Genomic DNA, 22740 nt, shown 5'->3' on the forward strand with positions numbered 1-22740 from the left:
TGGTCCCTGGTGTAACAAACCTGTAACGGCGTTCTTTGTTTGTCGAAAGAGAGTCGGACCGAAATGCAGCGTGTTGGTTATTCATGTCTTTAATGAATGAATCGTGGTACATGAAATAACTGATACAAAATACAAAACAACAAAACAGAATGTGAAACCTAATTACAGCCTAATCAATAACAATCCCAATGCCTACAAAAACCCCAATATGACAATACAATAAACCCATGTCACACCCTGGCCTGAACAAATAATTAAAGAAAACACAAAATACTTAGACCAAGGCGTGACAGAACCCCCCCCCCCCCCTAAGGTGCGGACTCCCGGACGCACCTCAAAACCATAGGGAGGGTCCGGGTGGGCGTCTGTCCATGGTGGCGGCTCCGGCTCGGGACGTGGACCCCACTCCATTAATGTCCTAGTTCCTCCCCTTCGCGTCCTGGGATAATCCACCCTCGCCGCCGACCATGGCCTAATAGTCCTCACCCAGAACCCCACAGAACTGAGGAGCAGCTCGGGACTGAGGGGCAGCTCGGGACTGAGGGGCAGCTCGGGACTGAGGCAGCTCGGGACTGAGGGGCAGCTCGGGACTGAGGGGCAGCTCGGGACTGAGGGGCAGCTCGAGACTGAGGGGCAGCCCGGAACTGAGGGGCAGCCCGGAACTGAGGGGAAGCCCAGTACTGAGAGAAAGCCCAGTACTGAGAGGAAGCCCAGTACTGAGCGGAAGCCCAGTACTGAGATGAAGCTCAGGTAGGTAGCCGGCTCCGGTAGATCCTGGCTGGCTGGCGGATCTGGAAGATTCTGGTTGACTAGCAGATCTGGAAGAGACTGGTTGACTGGCAGATCTGGAAGATCATGGCTGACTGGCGGATCTAGCTGCTCTATGCAGACTGACAGCTCTGGCTGCTCCATGCAGACTGCAGGAGGCTCCGGCAGCGCTGTAGAGGAGGAAGGCTCTGATAGCGCTGAACAGGCGGGAGACTCCGACAGCGCAGGAGAGGAGAAAGGCTCTGATAGCGCTGAACAGACAGGAGACTCCAGCAGCGCTGTAGAGGAGGAAGGCTCTGATAGCGCTGAACAGGCGGGAGACTCCGACAGCACAGGAGAGGCGAGGCGCACTGTAGGCCTGATGCGTGGTGCTGGCACTGGTGATACTGAAGCGAGGACATGCACAGGAAGCCTGGTGCGGGGAGCTGCTACCGGAGGACTGGTGTGTGGAGGTGGCTCTGGATAGACCAGACCGTGCAGGTGCACTGGAGCCCTTGAGCACCGAGCCTGCCCAACCTTACCCGGTTGAATAGGTTGAATACTCTCGGTTGCCCTGCCAGTGCGGCGAGGTGGAATAGCCCGCACTGGACTATGTGGGCGAACCGGAGACACCGAGCGCAAGGCTGGTGCTATGTAAGCCGGCCCAAGGAGAAGCACTGGGGACCAGATGCATACGCGAGCTGAAATATACCCACACGGGGGACGCAGGGAGTTTGCGCAGGTCTCCTACCTGGCGTAGCCATACTCCCTGAAACCCAGGCTACATAAATACGGTTCCCCATCAGAGACAACAAGAATCACCTGACTCTGATTGAGAACCGCCTCAGGCAGCCAAGCCTATACTAGACACACCCCTAATCAACCACAATCCCAATGCCTACAAAAACCTCAATACGACAATACAATAACCCCATGTCACACCCTGGCCTGAACAAATAATTAAAGAAAACACAAAATACTAAGACCAAGGTGTGACAAAACCACTATAATTAAATAAATTAAATTGCATGGGGGTTTTAAGGTAAGCTCTTTATCAATGAATGCACAACCTCTAGATTTGGGGTATGCTGATCTTTCTGCTGCACCACAAAGTCTGTAGAAGTTCAGAAGTACTCTACACATTCAGCCCCTATAATACATCTCTGCACTTAGCAAAAGAGTGCCATCTGCTTTATAGTTATCATTTAAACTGACATTTGTGTCATTGATTTAATTTACTTATTTCAGCAATTTGAGTTTGTGTTTTTTGTATAGTTGTCTGATGTTGGAGGGGCGTGTTATTTTGTTTTAATGTTACACCTGAATTGGAATGCCGTGAACCAAGAGGTTCAAATCCTAGTTGAGGACATGTTCAGTAATAATTACTGTTGGAATAAACATACACAATTGAATCATGTATTTTAACGTGTGTCAATTACAGTATGTAAGTAGAAAACAGTATGTTAAAAGCACTCTGGTTCACCAATCAGGGCCTTGATGGGCTTGGCAACAGTAGCAAGGGGTGATGTGTAATGAAAATAGCTTGCGCGTGGGGGATGACGACGTTTCTTTGGGACCATCAGGTGATGTCCATGGGACAAACCCGGGAACTAGACAAAAACATCCATTGGACCATGACACAATGTCCTAAGAATGTCCTAAAAACTTCCTTGGGGACATCTCGGGACCAACTGGGAACTAGACAAAACATTTAGGGGACCATGAAACAACGTCCTGACGACTTTAGGAGACAATTTTGTGACATTCTGGGGACATGTTAACAACTGATTATTGTTTGCAGGGTGTGTACTTAACAGTACTCTAAAAACTAGATGATTATACCATTTAACCGGTCCTAGTGTTCTAGTGTTGCTCTCTCCAGAAATATGGCTGGAGTCTGGATAGGTATCCACTACCACCACTGCCTAGAAATGAAGAGCAATGCACATAGCTGAATAATCTACATGAATAGGTTTTAAAGTATAACAATAAATAACTATTTGTAATTTCGATACTGTATTTGTAATGTCAAACCAGACTACAATAGAGAGATCTAATTCAGTAGGGAGGACCCTTTAGTGGATGATGCCTGTTGGTTAGAGAAAGAGAGAGAGAGAGGAAGCCTCAAAAATAACATCCATAAATGTTTACCAAAGAGGATGAATGACATTATGTTTAATATTCAAAATTACTTGTATTAATCTGCTCTTTAGTTTAATGGATCAACATTTTTTGATACTGGCATCACGGGAGGAAGGGCATGAATGTTTTGGATCAATAAACATGATCAAATATTTTGTTGAACAACTGTTTCATGAGGGGAGATGTTCCAGCAGGTTTGGGTAAAATAGATTATGTGTGTGATTATGTTGTAGCCATTCAGTGGGGTTGTGTTGTGAGTGTCAGCCAGGTGCATCCTCGGTGTGCACTGATGACATCACAGGAACTTCCTCTCCTCGGGGTTTAGAACTCGGCAGTGCTCTGTTCCTCTCTTCCTGCAGGAAACAATGCAGGGGGAGGCATTAAGTGTGGTTGGTGTGTGTGTGTGTTTTCAACATAATCTTGAGCTTCATCTACTGGGATATGAGTATGGAGATTAGAGAAAAAGACGCGAAGTGGGATGCACAGTAAGTATGTGTAAGCAATGCACAGTAAGCATATGTAGGCCTATGTGTGTATATATCACCTCTAACCTGTATTTGTGTGTGTATGGTTTGTGTGTGTTTTGTCTATGCATGCATATGTGTGTGTATGTGTGTGTTTATCTCTTTGTATGTGTATCTCTCCAGGCTGGGTATGAGCTGGTGTCGGTGGACGGTGAGTCTCTGCAGCGTGTGACCCATCTTCATGCGGTGGACGTAATTCGCCGGGCGTTCAGCAACAAGGCCAAAGACTCCATGGTGTTCATTGTCAAGGTCCCTAAGGGGCCCTAAGAACCCAAAGAGCCCTGCTGACTATCCCACTGTCAGGCTTACATAAATACTTCAACCTGAGTACTACAGGCCTGTCAAAAAGGTTGCTCCGAGGTGCAGTTCACCAACCCACTTTGTCTGGAAATGGAAATGGGCAGAACGTTGTCAGATACAAGTATGTGGATTTACAGAAGATGAGGATTCATCTGATGCAGATGGTTCGGAATGGAAGGGAATGGTCTACTCACAGAGGAGAGGAAGGTACCTCTTACACTGACCAATACGCTTGCTTCTCCTCTAGAGCAAAAGGGACAATGTTTCCATAGAAAACAGGAAATACTGCTAAACAAAAATTGGTAACGTGACATGTTATGTTGTAACTGCAGTCGACATGTGGGTCTACTGCGCCTACTTTGAGTATAATAATGTGATAAATAATATTTATCAAAGATAGACTGGATTATATGTATCCCTTTTGCTATATTAACTTATATTGTTAGCTAGCGTTGTTAGGAGTCAGCAGCTATAGCAATCATATTAATATAATGTACTGTAGGTAACTTCAAGGGAAGGAAACTTTATTTTGTGGAAGCAAAAACATGCAGGCACGCACGCATGTCTATCACCACTCGCACGCAGGAAGTATAACCCCCCCTATACGCACAGTTCCAGGGACCATTTCAGTCCACCACGGTCCTGCCAGAGAGAGAGTGATTACTGTGTCCAACGTCATGAGGTTTATAGTCCAGATTAAGCCTCTGTATTATAGTTGTGGTTTAGTGGATGTCTAGGGGATTAGTACAAATTGCAGCTCTGTTTAAAACTGTATTTCTGGCAAACAGAGTTCATGTCTCTGGAGCAGGATGCCACTTTAGATGCTTGATTACATAGGCTTGTGGACTGAGCCTGTGGAGGAGATGGAGGAAAACCTAAATGATGTACAGGATGTGAGGACCAGTGGCTTAAACTAAGGTTGGGTTGAGAGGCAGAGGGGCTAAGACTGGGGTGAAGAGAGAGAGACTGTCTGGGTCTGGGAAGGGTGGATGAAGGGCTAATGTTAGGTCAAGGGTTAATATTAGGTTAGGTTTAGGTCCCTAACTCCCTGGAATCACCAGAGTGTACAGTGCACCACGCATAGTTCCTGACCTTTATGAGCGGTAGAGGGCCTGAGAGGTGTTTACATATGACTTGTTGTAGGGCTAGAATGTCTGGCTGGTGACAAATGCTGCTGTAAAGCTCAATGGCAGTATGGTCGGCTAAGCTTCTGTTATTTATATATATGTATATGTGTTTATATATGTATGTATGTGTGTGTGTGTGTGTAATTAAGCATAATATACATGTAATAAACATATAATAAGGTACATCCCAAAAAATTTCAGAGCTATCGTATTAATTTACCACAATAAATGTTTTATTGACACTTTACACCGTCTGTCTGTGTCTCTGGATCGTGTAATATTAATGGAAGTAGCTACAGGAAGTAGTTTGGTTGTCAACTGATAAATATGAAGGGGCAAATCTTCACTTCCACTGAAGTCAGATTTTCACTAAGGCTGGGATGAATTTGTTCAATGGCGATGGCAGATTGTGAACATTTGAGGGAGTTCGGATTCACTCCAAAAAGCCTTCATCACTTCAGAATATTTATTTTCACCCGTGCATCAGTGTAAATTCCAACAACCATTACTCCACGGTGACATTTTGTATCTTTAATTAAAAACAAACGTACTTTTGTACAATAAATTTACAGCATGAAAATATACATGAATGACTACAAACACCATGGATTAATAAAGGAACAGAACACCTAAACACACTAAAATATAATTGTATACTTATGCACACTAAGGAAGAAAAGAAACAAGACAAATGCAAACAAACGTGTTACGTTGCTTTGGTCTAGTCGCAGTGGCTACATTTGAAACATATATTTTGGCCTGAGTAAAGGACTAGAATGTCACTCAATGTAGAAGTAACTGCCAAAATTAAGGAAACACTAACACAGTCTTAATAGGGTGTTGTGCCTCCACGAGCCAGAACAGCTTCAATGCACATTGGCATAGATTCTACAAGTGTCTGGAACTCTATTGGAGGGAAAACACTGTTGTTTTGTTGGTCGTGGAAAACGCTGTCTCAGGCACCGCTCCACAATCTACCATAAGTGTTAAATTGGGTTGAGATCTGGTTTTCATGCTCATCAAACCATTCAGTGATCACTTGTGCCCTGTGACCAGGGCCTTGTAATCCTATGGGGGGAGCATAGCCATGGTAGCCAAAATAATGGACTGCCCAGCATTTTTATACATGACTCTAAGCATTATGGGATGTTAATTGCTTAATTAACTCAAGACCCACACCTGTGTGGAAGCACCTACTTTCAATATACTTTGTATCCCTCATTTAAACAAGTGTTTCCTTTATTTTTGGCAGTTACCTGTATGCCATTTTCAGTTAGATACTGACTGTATTTACACAGACAATTGTTATTATGGGGTTATGAAGAAAAGTGAGAAATGTGGAAAGGGGTATTCAGAGTGCACTGTGCTTTCACCGAGGGGGTTCCTCACAGTTACATTAGTCAACAAAAATAAGGACTCAAATATTTGTCAAAACACCTACTTTTTCAGTGGCAGTTGACTAGACTATAACTGACTAAATAGACCAGAAAAAAACTATAACTAAACAAAAAAATATATTTCAGTTGCCTAAAACAAGACGAGACTAAATGATCTCAAGTCTGACTACTAAATGGGACTGAACAATAGTTTTTAGAACTGATCTGTGGTGGTGTTCATGATTCCTCATCACTCAGAAGTTATGTAGAATGTTTCCCAGTTGCTTTGAATGTTCAAAATCATAGTGTAGGAACACTTTATAGCCTCAAAGGAAAATATTATCCAACTTTCAAAACCACTTGAGGGCAAATAAATCTGATTTTCCCGTTCAGACACAAGTCACTTGACCAGGAATCAGATTTGTATCTGACTTCAAGCCATCTACGAAGGTGGTTTGAAATGTGGCTTGAATTATCAGAGTCCTTTGTGGTTTTTGCCTGTTCAGACTGCAGGAAAAAGACACGGTTTAAGAAAACGTCTTGAGATTACCGCTCTAAAGGTTTGAACCATAATACCGACGCTACGTTTTTTTCTTTCTATCATGCATTGGCGGGGAGCATTTAACATTCATGAAGCATATCTGTTCTAAAACTAGGACCGGACAAGTAACCATCTATTTAGACTACACTTTGTTCAGTCATGTTACCTCATTAGCTAGTTATAGCTAACAACCTGGGCCGTGTTCAGCAGGACGGAACGCTCTGATAGGCATGTTTGTTCTACATAGCACATTTCTATCTGACATGTTGAATAAGGAATAACGTTGGCTCTATTCATGGGATTTCTATCTGCAACGTTCAACAACGTTTTGCAACTGAACGTGGCCCTGGTAACATTACCAGTAGCCTATGCAAACATTTGGTGGCATAGATAGAAAGGAAAAGGAATAGCAAACAATTTATTGAATAAATTCATCTTGACACTACACTACCTCTGACAGGGTAAATGGCTTTATTTTGAGTGGAGCCAGTGACTCAGACTTGAGCATTTGGACCAGGACTCGTGACTCGACCATTGGTGACTCAGACTTGAGCATTTGGACCAGGACTCGTGACTCGACCATTGGTGACTCAGACTTGAGCATTTGGACCAGGACTCGTGACTCGACCATTGGTGACTCAGACTTGAGCATTTGGACCAGGACTCGTGACTCGACCATTGGTGACTCAGACTTGAGCATTTGGACCAGGACTCGTGACTCGACCATTGGTGACTCAGACTTGAGCACTTGGACCAGGACTCGTGACTCGACCATTGGTGACTCAGACTTGGACTCGAGCACAGGGGACTGGGCAAAACAGGGCAAAACAGTCATTAGCTCCCTCCTGTTCGAAATCATTACCCACTGGGCAAAAACTGTTTGAATCAACATTGTTTCCACGTCATTTCAACAAAAATAATTTAATGTGATGAAGTTGAATCAAAGTGTAAAACTGATTGGATTTGAAAAAAGTCATCAACGTAAGGAAGTGTTGTCTTTTTTACACCCATCTTTTATCCTAAATCCAATGACATGACATTTTATGTTGATCTCACATTGAATTCAGGCTAGTTGACAACTCAACCAAATGTAAATCAAAACTAGACGTTGAACTGACGTCTGTGCCCCGTTCTACTTTTGGACATGTGGCTGCGGCGTCTGTGGAACATTGATAAATGGAAATGACGCGACCGAGGCCAAATAATTCTTATATATGTTTGTCATATTTCTGCTGTTGGGATGAGAATATGATTTTATGCAGAAAAATATGTTAGTAGAACAAGGCTACTACTGTATGTATGTTTGTGCACATGGAAGTCAGTGATTTATGTTTACTATAAGTTACTGAGGCAATAAAAATGACTAAAATGAAAGTTGACAAAAATGGATTTAGTTGACAAAAATGGACCACTCTTTTTGTCATTTTGACAATAACTACACTAAATCATTATTCAAATGTGAATCAGACTTGATGATATTTAAGTCAAAATGACTAAATCTATTACAGAGTGCCAAAATTAACACTGGGGTTCCTTTCAGTTCACTTTACCTGTGCTACTGTACTGTGTTAACCATTATACCTGTGCTACTGTGTTAACCATTACACCTGTGCTACTGTACTGTGTTAACCATTACACCTGTGCTACTGTGTTAACCATTATACCTGTGCTACTGTGTTATCCATTACACCTGTGCTACTGTGTTAACCATTACACCTGTACACCTGTACTGTGTTATCCATTACACCTGTGCTACTGTGTTAACCATTACACCTGTGCTACTGTGTTAACCATTACACCTGTGCTACTGTGTTAACCATTACACCTGTGCTACTGTGTTAACCATTACACCTGTGCTACTGTGTTAACCATTACACCTGTGCTACTGTGTTAACCATTACACCTGAGCTACTGTGTTAACCATTACACCTGTGCTACTGTGTTAACCATTACACCTGTGCTACTGTGTTAGTCATTACAGTGGTCTAAGGCACTGCATCTCAGTGCTAGAGGTGTCACTACAGACCCTGGTTCGATTCTGAGCTATATCACAGCTAGCTGTGGGAGTCCCATTGCCCCAACGTCATCTGGGTTAGGGTTTGGCTGTGGTAGACTGTCATTGTAAATAAGAATTTGTTCTTAGTTGGCTTGCCTAGTTAAATAAAGGTTCAATTAAAAGAATTACACCTGAGCTGCTTTTTCTACCTGACTGTGTTACAGATGATGGTACATCCACACTGGAACATAATATGTTCTATTCCTCTCTTAAAGATACATCTTGAATGTTGTAAAATGGTAACTTTGTAGACCTATAAGACTAAATTGAAGATGAATGTTTGTACCATATGTGATGATCACATTTTTAGTTGAGATATTATTTGGATTAAATGCTTTGTGTGTTAATAAGTGTAGTCTGAAGATGACAAACACAACGATGACAAGGATATTGGGTGATATAGATGATAATGGCCGCCAAAATGAAAACTCATTCGCATTGAACAAGGATGACCATTAATGTGCTGACCAATGTAAACCTTGGCTAAAAGCTGGATATTTCCCATATTTTTGTATGTTTGTTAAATCATAATGCAGCTTGGTCAACAACAAAGAGTGGAGCTTCAATGTTCGCGCCACTCTTCCCAGACCCTTTCCAATTGTGTTGAATCATCTCATTGGTATATGTGTGGTACTGGAAAGATATATAGAACTCTTTATTATACTTTGTACATTAAACCCACAATGGTACTGGTGTTACCACAAAATATCTTCAGGTGCTATATATAAAAAAAATATACATCATCATCATTGATCATATTGATTTCCATTTATCTGTTAGATTCCTTTTTTATAAACTCTGTTTACCTCTGTAATATAAAAGACCAGAGCTCTAGTTGAATCCCTTCTTATGAGGAAGCACAACTGAAGACTCTAATATTGATCTATGGTTCCCCACATAGAAATAGAATTACATTCTATTAATGATATTTATATGGCAGTGGTTGCCAAAATGTTGATATAACCACTGTAACAGTTCCATAATGACCTGTTTGTCATGCCTTAGGCTAATATATCATGCACTGTCCAGCACAAACCCCTACACCAGGGATCATCAACTAGATTTAGCCGCAAGCTGACATTTTCTTGAGCGGATGGTCAGCGGACTGGTACATAATTACAAATCATTTGTAGACCGCAAATTGAATGCAAAATGCCCAAACAGATATATTTGACTTAAACAATTATTTCAAACCTTGTTTACATTTGTATACGATCACATGTATCTATTTCACTATTATGCGTTGGAACAGATTTCCAAAATTAAAATCACCTGGAGCTGATTTGCTGGTGTTTTTAGTTGTTTATATCCAACAACGTTTAAAAAATATAGAATTATATATATATATATATATATATATATGTTTTTTTGCTCAGAAAACTTGGGAGGCCAAATAAAATCACTGCCAGTTGGGGAACCCTGCCCTACATTACCTCTCCCAGACTTTGACAGACTTTTGCCATCCACATTATCTAGGTGTCAGTGAGTGAGCCTCACAGTCACTGGCCAAAAGGGACAGGAAGTCTAGGAAGTGTTACTTGGCTTTTTGATGAGAGGGAGGGAAAGGGGGGGGTCTAGTAATAAAAAGTAAAACGTTAGTAGAGTATTCACAGTCCAGCGTTTGCGACAGTGAGAGAGGCCAAGGGAGGGGGGAGCTCAGAACAGTTGAACAGGGATGTTTTGTTGGTTTCACTGTGATACCATAAGGAAAAGTGACACCATATGCTCACTGATCCAATACGGCTCCATAACAATCCCAGCAGCCAATGCAGCATCGATATCTTTGACGGGCAGCTTGAGTTGACCAATTAAGGTGTGTTTCTTCCTCTGATATGTTTGTGCTGAGAGAGAGAGAAGGGCAGCGGTTGCATTTGTGCTGATATCTCCCATGCTAATCACTCCCTCATAGTGCTACTTGCTTCTGTTTGTGTCATTCACATGAGAGAGGTTGTAGAGAAGATACAATAGGGTGACTATTGGCTTTAGAGAGAGGAGGAGCACAACACAGCACTCACATTAAGCCTTTGATGTCTTCTTTTGGTTTTCTCTTCCTTCTCACCACATCTCTCAGTCTGATATGGGGAGCTGAGAGTCAATATCAACTGACAGATATGGCTCAGCCAATGACAGAAGAGAATGTTGACATGTTAGCTGCAAGCAGCCAATGATAGAAATCCAGGATGTTTGAAGATTCCATGAACAAGGAAGAATGTAGACTACAGTTCCTTTCTTAGCCAGTGCTGAAAACTGAACAGTTGCATTTGCTATGTGTGCCAACAGTCCTTATACATCCCATCAAAATATTACATAGTCCAATTCCACCGAATATAAATCCATATTTCCTGGCCAGTGGATTATTTCTTGTCCTTTCCGTACTACTTCTAGATGAGTTGCTGATCCACTGAATACTGTATACATAATATTGACAGCACAAATTGTGAAAGTGTTATTACATCATTGCTTTAGTGCAAAGGTGCACAAAGTCCTGTGGACGAACGAAAAACACAGTCGAGCGGTGATGATGTCATCGTTATATTAATGTCATCATTATGTGCTGGTGGTCAGGCAGTCACACCTGTGTGCGCCATACAGATGTGATTATACTCGACTCGATTCTCCCCTTTGCTTTCAATACACTGATCTGAGCGAGGTTTGAGTGGTACCTGCTTGTTTCTCAAGTCAAAAGTCATTATATACGTCCCAAAGAGTGCTGGTACTATAGCTGGGCAATCAAACCCATGTGAGGAGGCAAGGAGCATGTGTTGGTCTGAGGGTGAATCTTACTCTGGAGAGGAAGACACTCTCAACTATTGAGAAACACACTAACCTCTCTTTGAAGTCTGAATAAAGATGTGATGGAGTCTTTTCTGACTGCAGGTAGTCAGCTGTTCCTGTGTGGTCCAGGAGGAGGGTGCCTCCCAATGTCTAGTGGAGCGGATCCACTCTTAAACATTGATGCTCCCTTAATGTCCATGACAGCAAACGGTCCATAGGGAAGTAAAGAGTGCTTGTACTGTGGTTAGGGGAATAAGTTCAGATATACCCTCGGTATCCTAGATGCACATTTCAAATGGCACCCTGTTCTCTAGCCAATGGTAGTGCACTACATAGGAAATAGTGTTCTGTTTTGGACGCAGTCCTCTCAGTAGCAGTGATTGGGAAATCAGATCATTTCAGGGTGCTGGTATTAACAGTCATGGGGGCGAGAGGACACCCTTGTCTCTAAATATCAGGAGATGCTACTGTTGGAGCTAGAAACACAAGCATTGAACATCTGCTAAACATATGTATGTGACCAATACAATTTGATTTGATTTTGATATCACTGGGGTTAGACAACGTCTCTGTCTGGTCTCTAAATCTCAATGGGGCGAGAGGACACCCCTGTTGTTGTCCCCTCTAGATCTCAGTAGCGGTCATCTCCTCAAAGTGGATGTCGTTGCTACCGCTGTGGATGTCGTAGTCCTCTGTGTCTCTGTTCTCCAGCTCTAGACTGAGCTCTCTCATCACCCTCTCCAGATCTCTGTTCCTCCTGTACATCTGGATGTAGTTCTGCTGCAGCTGCTTCTGGTATCGGATCACCTTTTCCTTCTCCTCCTGCCAGACCCTTCTCTCCTCCTCGAATCCTCCCAGCTGCTCCTCACTGCTCCTCCTCTCGTACATCAGCTCTGCCCTCAGCCTCTCCACCTGACAGAGAAGTGATTGATTCATTGATTGACTGAAAACCAGCAATACACAACAGATCAGTGCAAAAACGAGTATTATTCAAGCACCATTCTGCAGATAATAAATTAACAAAAGAATGTCTAAACATCGTTGGAGCCCACCTGTTGCCTGAGTCCAAGCACAGCTTCAGCACTCTGCCTCTGAGTCTTGGCCTCATCACTCTCCCCTCCCCATACCAGCCTGCCCTCCTCCGCCTCACGGTAACCCATAGAGGGGCTGGGGCCCCCCTTTCCACCCTCCACACTCACACGGCCCTGAGGGAGGGGCAGGCTCATGCATTGGCCCTTATTAGCCGGCGTCTGGCCTCCTCCCTGATTGGCCAGGGCACTTCGAAGCTGGGCCGACTCTTCTTCCAAGCGTATGACTTTCTCGCGGAGAAGCTCAGCCTCGCTCTTCCTGCGCTGGAGCTCATTCTCGCAGACCTCTAGCTCCAGAGAGCGTGTCCGCAGGGCCGAACCAGCCTCCTGGCTCCTGGCCTGGCTGTTTTGGAGGTCGGTCCTGGCCTCCCTCAGCTGGGACTTCAGGACCACCAGCTCCCCACCCTTCTGGCTCAGCTCTGACTGGATCTCCTTCAGTTGCTGTTTCAACAGGGATATCTCACCTGACTTCTGACACACCTGGGTGGGAGGGTGCATATTTTGTGAATATTCTCTTACTTCGAAACTGTGTACATGAATCAACGTTGACCCTCACACTTACCCTAACCCATGACCCCTAAACTCCTGACCTTTCTCCTCCTCAGTGTCTCACCTCCCACTTCGTCTCCTCTAGGCGCGGTCCCAACTGGATCTGTTCTCTCTGTATGGAGGCACACCTCCTCTCCAGCACCTCCCTGTCCTGCAGCAGAGAGGAGAAGTCCTCCTGAAGTTTCTTTTTCTCCTGCTGCAGCTGGAACACCTGAAGTAGAGACACAGACAGTTAGGGTCGCATTTTGACAGTCCTAAAATCAGGAGATGCTACCAAAATAGCAGCAACATTTCAAACAATAGTACAAATAGTACAAACAATAGTAACTTGCTGTCATACAAAACAGGGTCCTACTTCCCAAATGAAGTTGACTGAGCTATCTCTGTATCTCTGTCTGTTGCCTGTAGCTGTAAGGCATGTGGTACTCTCTGAGCCTTCTGTGAGCCTGTTTCATCTTAGAAAAACTGCTCTGTCTGTATACTACGTTTCTGTATCTATGTCGCTGTATATCCATGTTTCTGTATACTGTATCTGTCTCTGTCTATCTATACTGTAGATTGTACCTGTAGTTGTAAGGCCTGTTGTACTCTCTGGGCCTTCTGTGTAGCCTGTTTCATCTTGGAAGAGCAGCTCTGTCTCATTTCTTCCAGCTCCCTCTCACAGCGACGCTGCTTTTCCTCGTACACCTACAGCACAGGAGGTCAGGAGTTAGAGGTCAGAGTTTACATACAGATACCACATCCAGAGGCCAAACTGTGAACCAGCACTATTACAGCTCGAAAAGCTATGGAATAATTTAGCTTAGTCAATAGAAACAGCAGAAACAACAGAAACATTTTATACATATTGGTCCTCGAGGCAACACCTTAGGCCTGCTTAAACCCCTTACATTACACAGACATGAGTCACACCAGGATTGTGTGACTCGTGTTAATTAGGGTAAACCATAAGAAAAAAAGTGAATAAAGCGCTTTCAACTGAAAACAAAAACAAGGGGTTGTTATTGGACCTCCCTGTTTCAGTCAATTATCCTCTCCTTGGTGTCTACTGAACAACTACTAAGTAAAAAAAACTCCCCTCTCACCTGACAGATGGCGGCTTCGTTCTCGTCCAGGTTCTCTCTGAGCTGCTGCAGTTCCAAATCCCTCTCCCTCAGCTTCTCCTCCAGCTCCCTCATCACCCCCTCGTACCCCTCCAGAGGCGGGGGTGAGTGCCCACACGACCCACTGTCCGACAGGGGCTGGCCGCGCCCGCTCAGCGACCCCGACCCCGTGCTCTTACTGGATGACGAACGCCCGCTGTCCGAGTTAGAGTGACCGTGGGAGGTTGAGTGACTGTGAACTCCGTGGGTCACCGACCCTCCTACGTTGGTAGTAGTAGTTCTTCCAGCCCCAGGCTCCAGGCCCACCCCTGACCCTCCAGACCCAGAGGCCTCGCTGTGGGCCAAGCTGTAACCGGTACTGCTGTGAGTCGGGAGGCTGGACAGGGAGTTACGGCCAGAGTCTGACATGGAGCAGGACTGGCTGCTGCGAGCATTGCGTCCTCCGCTGTACGAGTTCCTTTTGCTGTCCGAGGAAGAGGAGGAGCAGAGCAGAGATACGACATTTCCGTAGCTCCCCGGGCTGTTGACCACAGTATTTCCGTTATTCCCATTGATAGGTAGGGGCAGGAGGAGGTTGAGGCTGCCCTGGCTCTCAGAGAGGCTGCCCCCTGGCCTCGGGGAGAGGTACTGCACCGAGTGACGGTTCTTGGGGACCACTGGTTTGAACGCAGTGGGACGGATCAGAAACTTCTCCATGTTCTGTAATGGAAGACAGTATTTGTTAATGGTTCTTACAGAAAAGTACAGACATCATTACATTGTGTTTTCAACTATGGTTAATGAATTATTATCATGTTTGTTTTTTTCATTATTGCCTGATAGGCCCTATCAAAGGGAATCTAATCAAGGCCCTCTCAAACGCACATAGAACCACAGCCCTGGGCAACCCTTAATTGGGATTTCCGGTTAAATAAAGGTATGATAAAACAAAGGAAATATAAAAGAAACTGATGTTAGTGATATCAGCATTGCTAATTAGGAATGCCTGGTCTCCTCCCAACAAAGACAGGGACACTGATAGGGTGGAAGGTCATTCCGAAGGCTCTGATTGGTTTAATTGTTATTTATTGGTTTCCAGTAAGCAGTTTTCCTAATGATTTTTCTCACATCTCATTGAATATGTCACGACATGAGAGAGGGTGGATGAAAAGAGAGAGAGGGAGAGGAGAAAGATAGAAAGAAAGAGGAATACAGGGAGACGGGGAGACAGAGGGGGAGAGGAAAGAGGCAGGAAGAGAAAGGCGAGAGAGAGAGAAGGGGGGACAGATCAAGAAAGGAGAAAGAGACAGAAAAAGACAGCTCTATACACACAGGTCCGGTAAGCAGTTTTCTGAATGATTTCCCTCAGGCCTCAGTGAGTGTGTCAGTGAATGTAAGACAGCTCTGACATTGATTATAAGGTGTGAGGTGATTGATTGTTAACAATTGAAAAGCCTGGCCTCACTGGGCCCCCGTTCGGGCCAAAAACGTATTTTGAACAAACGTCAACATTTTAACAGTCTAATAAATAGATTTCACATGCTATTGAAAAAATGACAATTGGTTTCTGTTCATGAATGTAACATTAGAATATGAAAGAAAATGTATTTCAGGGAACATAATAGCAATTTCATTAGTTTATGCAACTGCAGGCTATTTGGAACGTATTCAGACCCCTTGACTTTTTCCACATTTGTTACGTTACAGCCTTATTCTAAAAATGGATCAAATCAAATAAAAATCTCAATCTCAAAAACACAATACCCCATCATTTTCAGGTCTCTCCAGAGATATTCGATCGGGTTCAAGGCCGGGCTCTGGCTGTGCCACTCAAGGACATCCAGAGACTTGTCCAGAAGCCACTCCTGGATTTTCTTGGCTGTGTGCTTAGGGTCGTTGTCCTGTTGGAAGGTGAACCTTCGCCCAAGTCTGAGGTCCTGAGAGCTCTGGAGCAGGTTTTCATCAAGGATCTCTCTGTACTTTGGTCTGTATATTGTTCCCTCAATCCTGACTAGTATCCCAGCCCTGCCGCTGAAAAACATAATCACAGCATGATGCTGCCACCACCACGCTTCACAGTAGGCCACTCTACCATAAAGGCCTGATTGGTGGAGTGCAGCAGAGATGGTTGTCCTTCTGGAAGTTTCTCCCATCTCCACAGAGGAACTCTGAAGCTCTGTTAGAATGATCATCAGGTTCTTGGTCACCTCCCTGACCAAGGCCCTTCTCCTCCGATTGCTCAGTTTGGCCGGGTGGCCAGCTCGAGGAAGAGTATTGGTGGTTCCAAACTTCTTCCATTTAAGAATGATGAAGGACACTGTGTTCTTGTTCTTCAATGCTGCAGACATTTTTTGGAATCCTTCTGCACTTCGACACAATTCTCTCTCGGAGCTCTACGGATAATTCCTTTGACCTCATGGCTTGGTTTTTGTTCTGACAAGCACTGTCAACTGTGGGACCTTTATATAGACAGGTGTGAGCCTTTCAATGTCCACTCAATTGAATTGACCACAGGTGGACTCCAATCAAGTTGTAGAAACATGTCAAAGATGATCAATGGAAACAGGATGCACTTGAGCTCAATTTTAAGTCTCATTCCAAAGGGTCTGAATACTTATGCAAATAGGCTATTTCTGTTTATTTTATTTATACATTCGCAAAAATGTTAAAAACCTGTTTTCGCTTTGCCATGATGGGATATTGTGTGTAGGGTGATTAGGATTTAATTTTTAAAATCCATTTTTAGAATCAGGCTGTAAAGGGAAGGGGTCTGAATACTTTCCGAATGCACTGTATGTACAAACAAAAAACACTAAAACACCACAATTCAAATGTTCAAATCCATTAAATAAACACAATCACAAAGATCATTCACAATTCATTCATTAAGGGCAGGTCTTAAGGAACCTTATGCATTTAAGAAAATACATTTCAAAAGAAAAGAATGGCATATTTTAAGTTTGGAATCATGGTAATTCTGGCAAAAAGTTTAGGAAATAGAGCTCAACAGGTAATTTTTAAGAGTTGTTTGGCAAGAATATTCAATGTGGAACTGCAGAATCTGTACTTTCTGATACTATATAGACATTCAAACGTTTTACCTGCATGTGACTCTGTAGGGGAATTTTTAAAAGTCACGATTTGCACTCCATTTACCAGCCTCTGTGTCAATAACAAGCTGCCGCTGTTCATCAGATTCTTCATATTGATAATACTCTCACCCATCAGACTATTATCAATTAAATCTAGTCTTTCAAGAAACTCGATTTCTATATGAAATTAGTCAATATACACTACATGACCAAAAGCATGTGGACACCAGCTCGTCGAACATCTCATTCCAAAATCATGGACATCAATATGGAGTTGACCCCCCTTTGCTCTTGTAACAGGCTACACACTCTTCTGGGAAAGCTTTCCACTAGATATTGGAACATTGCAGCGGGGACTGGCTTCCATTAAGCCACAACAGCTTAGTGAGGTTGGGCAATTAGGCCTGGCTCACAGTCGGCGTTCAAGTTCATCAAAGGTGTTAGATGTGGTCAGGGCTCTGTGCAGGCCAGTTAAGTTCTTCCACACCGATATCGACAAACCATTTCTGTATGGACATCGCTTTGGGCACGGGGCATTGTCATGCTGGAACAGGAGAGGCCTTCCCCAAACTGTTGCCACGAAGTTGGAAACACAGAATTGTCTAGAATGTCATTGTATGCTATAGAGTTAAGATTCCCCTTCACTGGAGCTAAGGGGACTAGCCTGAACCATGAAAAACAGCCCCAGACCATTATTCCTCCTCCAAACTTTACAGTTGGCACTATACATTGGGGCAGGAAGCGTTGTCCTGGCATCCGCCAAACCAGGATTTGTCCGTCGTACGGCCAGATGATGAAGTGTGATTCCAATGGGGGTGAGCGTTACACCACTCCAGCCAATGCTTGGCATTGCACATGGTGATCTTAGGCTTGTGTGCGGCTGCATGGCCATGGAAACCCATTTCATGAAGCTCTCAACAGTTCTTGTGCTGACGTTGCTTCCAGAGGCAGTTTGGAACTTGGTAGTGAGTGTTGCAACCGAGGACTGATGTTTTTTACGTGCTACGTGCTTCAGCACTCGCCGGTCCCGTACGTTTTGCGTCTGAGCCCGTTGTTACTCCTAGACGTTTCTACTTCACAATAACAGCACTTACAGTTGACCGGGGCAGCTCTAGCAAGGCATAAATCTGACCAACTGACTTGTTGGAAAGGTGGCATCCTATGACGGTGCCACGTTGAAAATCACTGAGGCCATTCCACTGCCACTGTTTGTCTATGGAGATTGCATGGCTGTGCGCTCAAGTTTATACACCTGTCAGGAACGGTGTGGCTGAAATAGCAGAATCTACCAATTTGAAGGGGTGTCCAAATACTTTTAAAAATATATAATGTAGTTTAGGTGTATTTTTGATGCGCCATCATCAGCTGCGCAGACTGACTGCCAGTGAATAATTTTCGGTGAATGAGGGGCAGAAAAATATACCTTTTAAAAGTGCTTATAACACAAATTACATTTATAAAATTAAGATTATAACAACGACAATGTGTTATATAGACTTAGTTAGGAAATGTCAAGGACGGGGGGTGACATGACTTTAAAAATGTCTGAGTAATTAAAAAAGTTATTTTGTTTTGAGTCAACATCACGCTCTCCTAGTGTTAAATTATCTATTACAGGCTTTGTCTGAGCTGTGAATAAGGTTCCCTCTCGATCAATAGAAATTAACAGTCAATTAGAGAGAGAGGAGAGAGAGGATTTATGGAAAATAATGTTAGCATATACAGTACCAGTCAAAAGTTTGGACACACCTACTCATTCAAGGGTTTTTCTTTATTTTTACTATTTTCTACATTGTAGAATAATAGTGAAGACATCAAAAATATGAAATAACACATACGGAATCATGTAGTAATCAAAAAAGTGTTAAACAAATCAAAATGTATTTTATATTTGAGATTCTTCAAAGTAGCCACCCTTTGCCTTGATGACAGCTTTGCACACTCTTGGCATTCTCTCAACCAGCTTCACCTGGAATGCTTTCCAACTGTCTTGAAATATGCTGTGCACTGGTAACTCTAATGAAATTATCCTCTACAGCAGTGGTAACTCTGGGTCTTCCATTCCTGTGGCGGTCCTCATGAGAGCCATTTCATCATATTGCTTGATGGTTTTTGCGACTGCACTTGAAGAAATGTTCTTGACATTTTCCAGATTGACTGACTTTCATGTGTTAAAGTAATGATGGACTGTTGTTTCTCTTTGCTTATTTGAGCTGTTCTTGACATAATATGGACATTTACCAAATAGGGCTATCTTCTGTATACCACCCCATACACCTTTGCAACCGAAAGGTTGCAAGTTCAAATCCCCTAGCTCACAAGGTACAAATCTGTCGTTCTGCCCCTGAACAGGCAGGTAACCCACTGTTCCCAGTCTGTCATTGAAAATTCGAATATGTTCTTAACTGACTTGCCTAGTTAAATAAAGGTAAAATAAAATAAAATACACAACTGATTGGCTCAATTAAGAAGGAAAGAAATTCCACAAATGAACTTTTAACAAGGCACACCTGTTAATTGAAATGCATTTAAGGTGACTACCTCATGAAGCTGGTTGAGAGAATGCCGAAAGTGTGCAAAGCTGACATCAAGGCAAAGGGTGGCTACTTTCAAGAATCTCAAATACATAATACATTTCGATTTGTATATATTTCAAACTTTTTTGGTTACTACATCATTCCATATGTGTTATTTCATAGTTTTGATGTCTTCGCTATTATTATACGCTGTAGAAACATTTTAAAAGTAAATAAAAACCCTGGAATGAGTAGGTGTGTCCTAACATTTGACTGGTACTGTAGTTGGCCTAGCACCTCACCACCAGTGCTGCTTATTTTAGCTGGGAGTAGTTAGGTAATAGTGAGGTACTGAATGTTTACTACACCATTAGCTAGAAGTATTATTAGCTAGCTAGATTCTATGTTCTGTATATTAGCTTAGTGAGGATTTTACAAATGAAACTTACAACTGAGAAAGAAAAAAAGTATAGTAATGATAACACAATGAAATGTATGGGCCTTATCAAAGGGAAGTTGGGATGGTCTTTTCTTGACTAGGACTTATTAGGGATACGCAGATATGACAACCTCGGGAACCACTTGACATTTTGGGAATCCCCCTCTGACACTCACCTTCTCCAGTTTTCCCGACACAGGGATGAGTTTGGGCGGCGGACCGCCAATATTCCCGTTGAGACCTCGGTTATCCCTCTGCTCCTCCGAGTCGCTACACGGACTCCCGACCGCCACCACATGGTTATCATTCCAGTCTCCTACAGTCACCACGTCAGTCACAAACCCATAGTTTCCATTCCCTGCACCACCACCACCTCCAGCCGCACACCCTGCCCCACCAGCAGAGTTACCTGTCCGGGGCTGCTTCTTGGTGGGCAGTGGCGGGGGCTGGAGCTGTGTGATCTGGATCTGGGTCTGGTTGTTGATGACCAGTAGTTGTTCCAAGGAGCTTGCGCTGTGCAGGGTGTTGCTATCACCCTGGAGCCTGAAACAGCTGGTGGTTGGGGTGTTATGGCGTGTCTTAGTGCTGAAATAAAAATTATTTTTATTGGAATTACAGTATATAGCATTTTTACAATAGTTATTTTTCATTCTATAAAAAGTAACCTTTATTTAACTGGGCAAGTCAGTTAAGAACAAATTCTTATTTACAACGACGGCCTACACCAGCCAAACCCGGACGGCATTGGGCCAATTGTGCGCCGCCCTATGGGTCTCACAATCACAGCCGGTTGTGATACAGCCTGGATTTGACCTAGGGTGTCTGTAGTGACACCTCTAGCATCGAGAGGACTGCCTTAGACTGCTGCACCACTCAGGAGCCAGTAAGGGAGGAATCACTAGCCTGGTCCAAGATCTGTTTGTGCTCTTGTTTGGCATGACAATCCCAGGAGTTGGCAAGAGAGCAGAAACAAGGTAAAAAACTGGAACCCAGGCTAGGAAATCATCTCATCCACGACCAATATAGCCTGAGTGTCAGTCTGTTTGTGCTATCGTGCCAACTCCTTGTCACTTATTTTCCAACCATGTTTGGCTTGACCAGAACAACAATAAAGTAGGTAAGAGCACTTAAACAGACTGGCACCCGGCCACGACTAATGAGTAGCACCCTACCTGAACTCGCTGGCGGCCCGGCAGTGTCGCTGCTCCTGATAGGTCCGGCCAGAGATGAGGCTGCTGACGGAGCCCATGGTGGCTCCGGGGCCACAGGGCCCTCCAACCACGGGGGAGAGGGAGATGATGTCGAGGCCGGTAGGAGGCTTGGGGTGGTCAGTTGTGGACACAGGCAGGGTCTGAACCAGAGCCATGGTACCTGGACAAGGCCGGACATACACTGAACACACACTCTGCATCAAGAGAGAGGGGAAGAAAAGTTTAATTTTAAGTACACTTCATTGGGACATTATTAAGGCTGATCCTTGTTACAGGTCATAGTCAAACATATTTCCCATCCTTTCCCTTCAACATTCAAAATATTACGTTTTAAAAAATCTGATTTAACGAGACAGTAAGAATGTGGGTGAATGTGTAGAATTGTGTGTGTGTTTGTGTGCTTCGTGTTTAAGCATTTCATTTCCAGACAGTATTATGTTAGTGTGAGTTGCCTGGGGGACAGAGAGGGGACATATTATACACACACACTCACTGTCCCACATATAGTACTTCAAAGCCCAGTTCTCCCTGAGGCTTCCAGGCAGGACACCCATCAACTCTATGCCAAATTTAATTAGTGTTTTTGCCCAGGATACCAAGCGTCCAGTACACAAGTGCAGGGAACACAGGCCATATTCAGCCAACAGTCAGAGAAAGGATAGGGAGCAGAGAGAGAGGGAGGAAATATAGGTGGAGAAATGAGGACAAAGAGAAGGAGAAAGAAATTGGGGATTCCTAGGTTCTGAGGAGGACACCTACTGAGGGAGTAATAACCGAGTAGTGTCAGGGTTGTTCAACAACTCTATCAATTACTGGTCACTCTCTAACACCTCAATGACTCTCCACTGGAGGTGTTTGTTTGTGTGTGTGTGTGTGTGTGTGTGTGTGTGTGTGTGTGTGTGTGTGTGTGTGTGTGTGTGTGTGTGTGTGTGTGTGTGTGTGTGTGTGTGTGTGTGTGTGTGTGTGTGTGTGTGTGTGTGTGTGTGTGTGTGTGTGTGTGTGTGTGTGTGTGTGTGTGTGTGTGCACATATGAAGATGCAAGCAAAATTCAGCGGTGTGTGTGTGTTATGCAAGAAGTTGACCATTTCCCAGACCAGAATCACCATGGATCATGTCCTCCATATACCTTCCCCCATCCACCCCCACCCCTCTCCTCAGCCCCAGCCAAGGTCTAC

The 22740-nt window shown here is 43.8% G+C and overlaps 2 protein-coding genes across 4 annotated transcripts in view; one reads left to right on the top strand and one right to left on the bottom strand.

Moving 5' to 3' along the window:
• pdzd7a (PDZ domain containing 7a) overlaps positions 1-4931 on the top strand; it is a 76859-nt gene extending 71928 nt beyond the window's left edge. The window contains exon 15 of the mRNA XM_046354814.1: positions 3537-4931. Coding sequence (XP_046210770.1) covers positions 3537-3680 — 144 coding nt within the window. The 3' untranslated portion in view covers positions 3681-4931. The remainder of the gene's footprint in view (positions 1-3536) is intronic.
• A 425-nt stretch (positions 4932-5356) lies between these two features.
• The window catches only part of LOC124038377 (leucine zipper putative tumor suppressor 2 homolog), a 124479-nt gene continuing 107095 nt past the window's right edge, over positions 5357-22740 (bottom strand). For all 3 annotated transcript variants that reach the window (XM_046354190.1, XM_046354189.1, XM_046354191.1), the window contains 7 exons: positions 21527-21759; positions 20531-20939; positions 14311-15027; positions 13790-13912; positions 13290-13436; positions 12641-13156; positions 5357-12500 (listed from right to left, as the gene is read on the bottom strand). In XM_046354190.1, the coding sequence (XP_046210146.1) occupies positions 12213-12500; positions 12641-13156; positions 13290-13436; positions 13790-13912; positions 14311-15027; positions 20531-20939; positions 21527-21720 (2394 nt within the window). In that variant the 5' untranslated portion in view covers positions 21721-21759 and the 3' untranslated portion in view covers positions 5357-12212. The remainder of the gene's footprint in view (positions 12501-12640; positions 13157-13289; positions 13437-13789; positions 13913-14310; positions 15028-20530; positions 20940-21526; positions 21760-22740) is intronic.

This window comes from Oncorhynchus gorbuscha, linkage group LG06 (genome assembly GCF_021184085.1).
Source record: "Oncorhynchus gorbuscha isolate QuinsamMale2020 ecotype Even-year linkage group LG06, OgorEven_v1.0, whole genome shotgun sequence".
Lineage (NCBI taxonomy): Eukaryota > Metazoa > Chordata > Actinopteri > Salmoniformes > Salmonidae > Oncorhynchus > Oncorhynchus gorbuscha.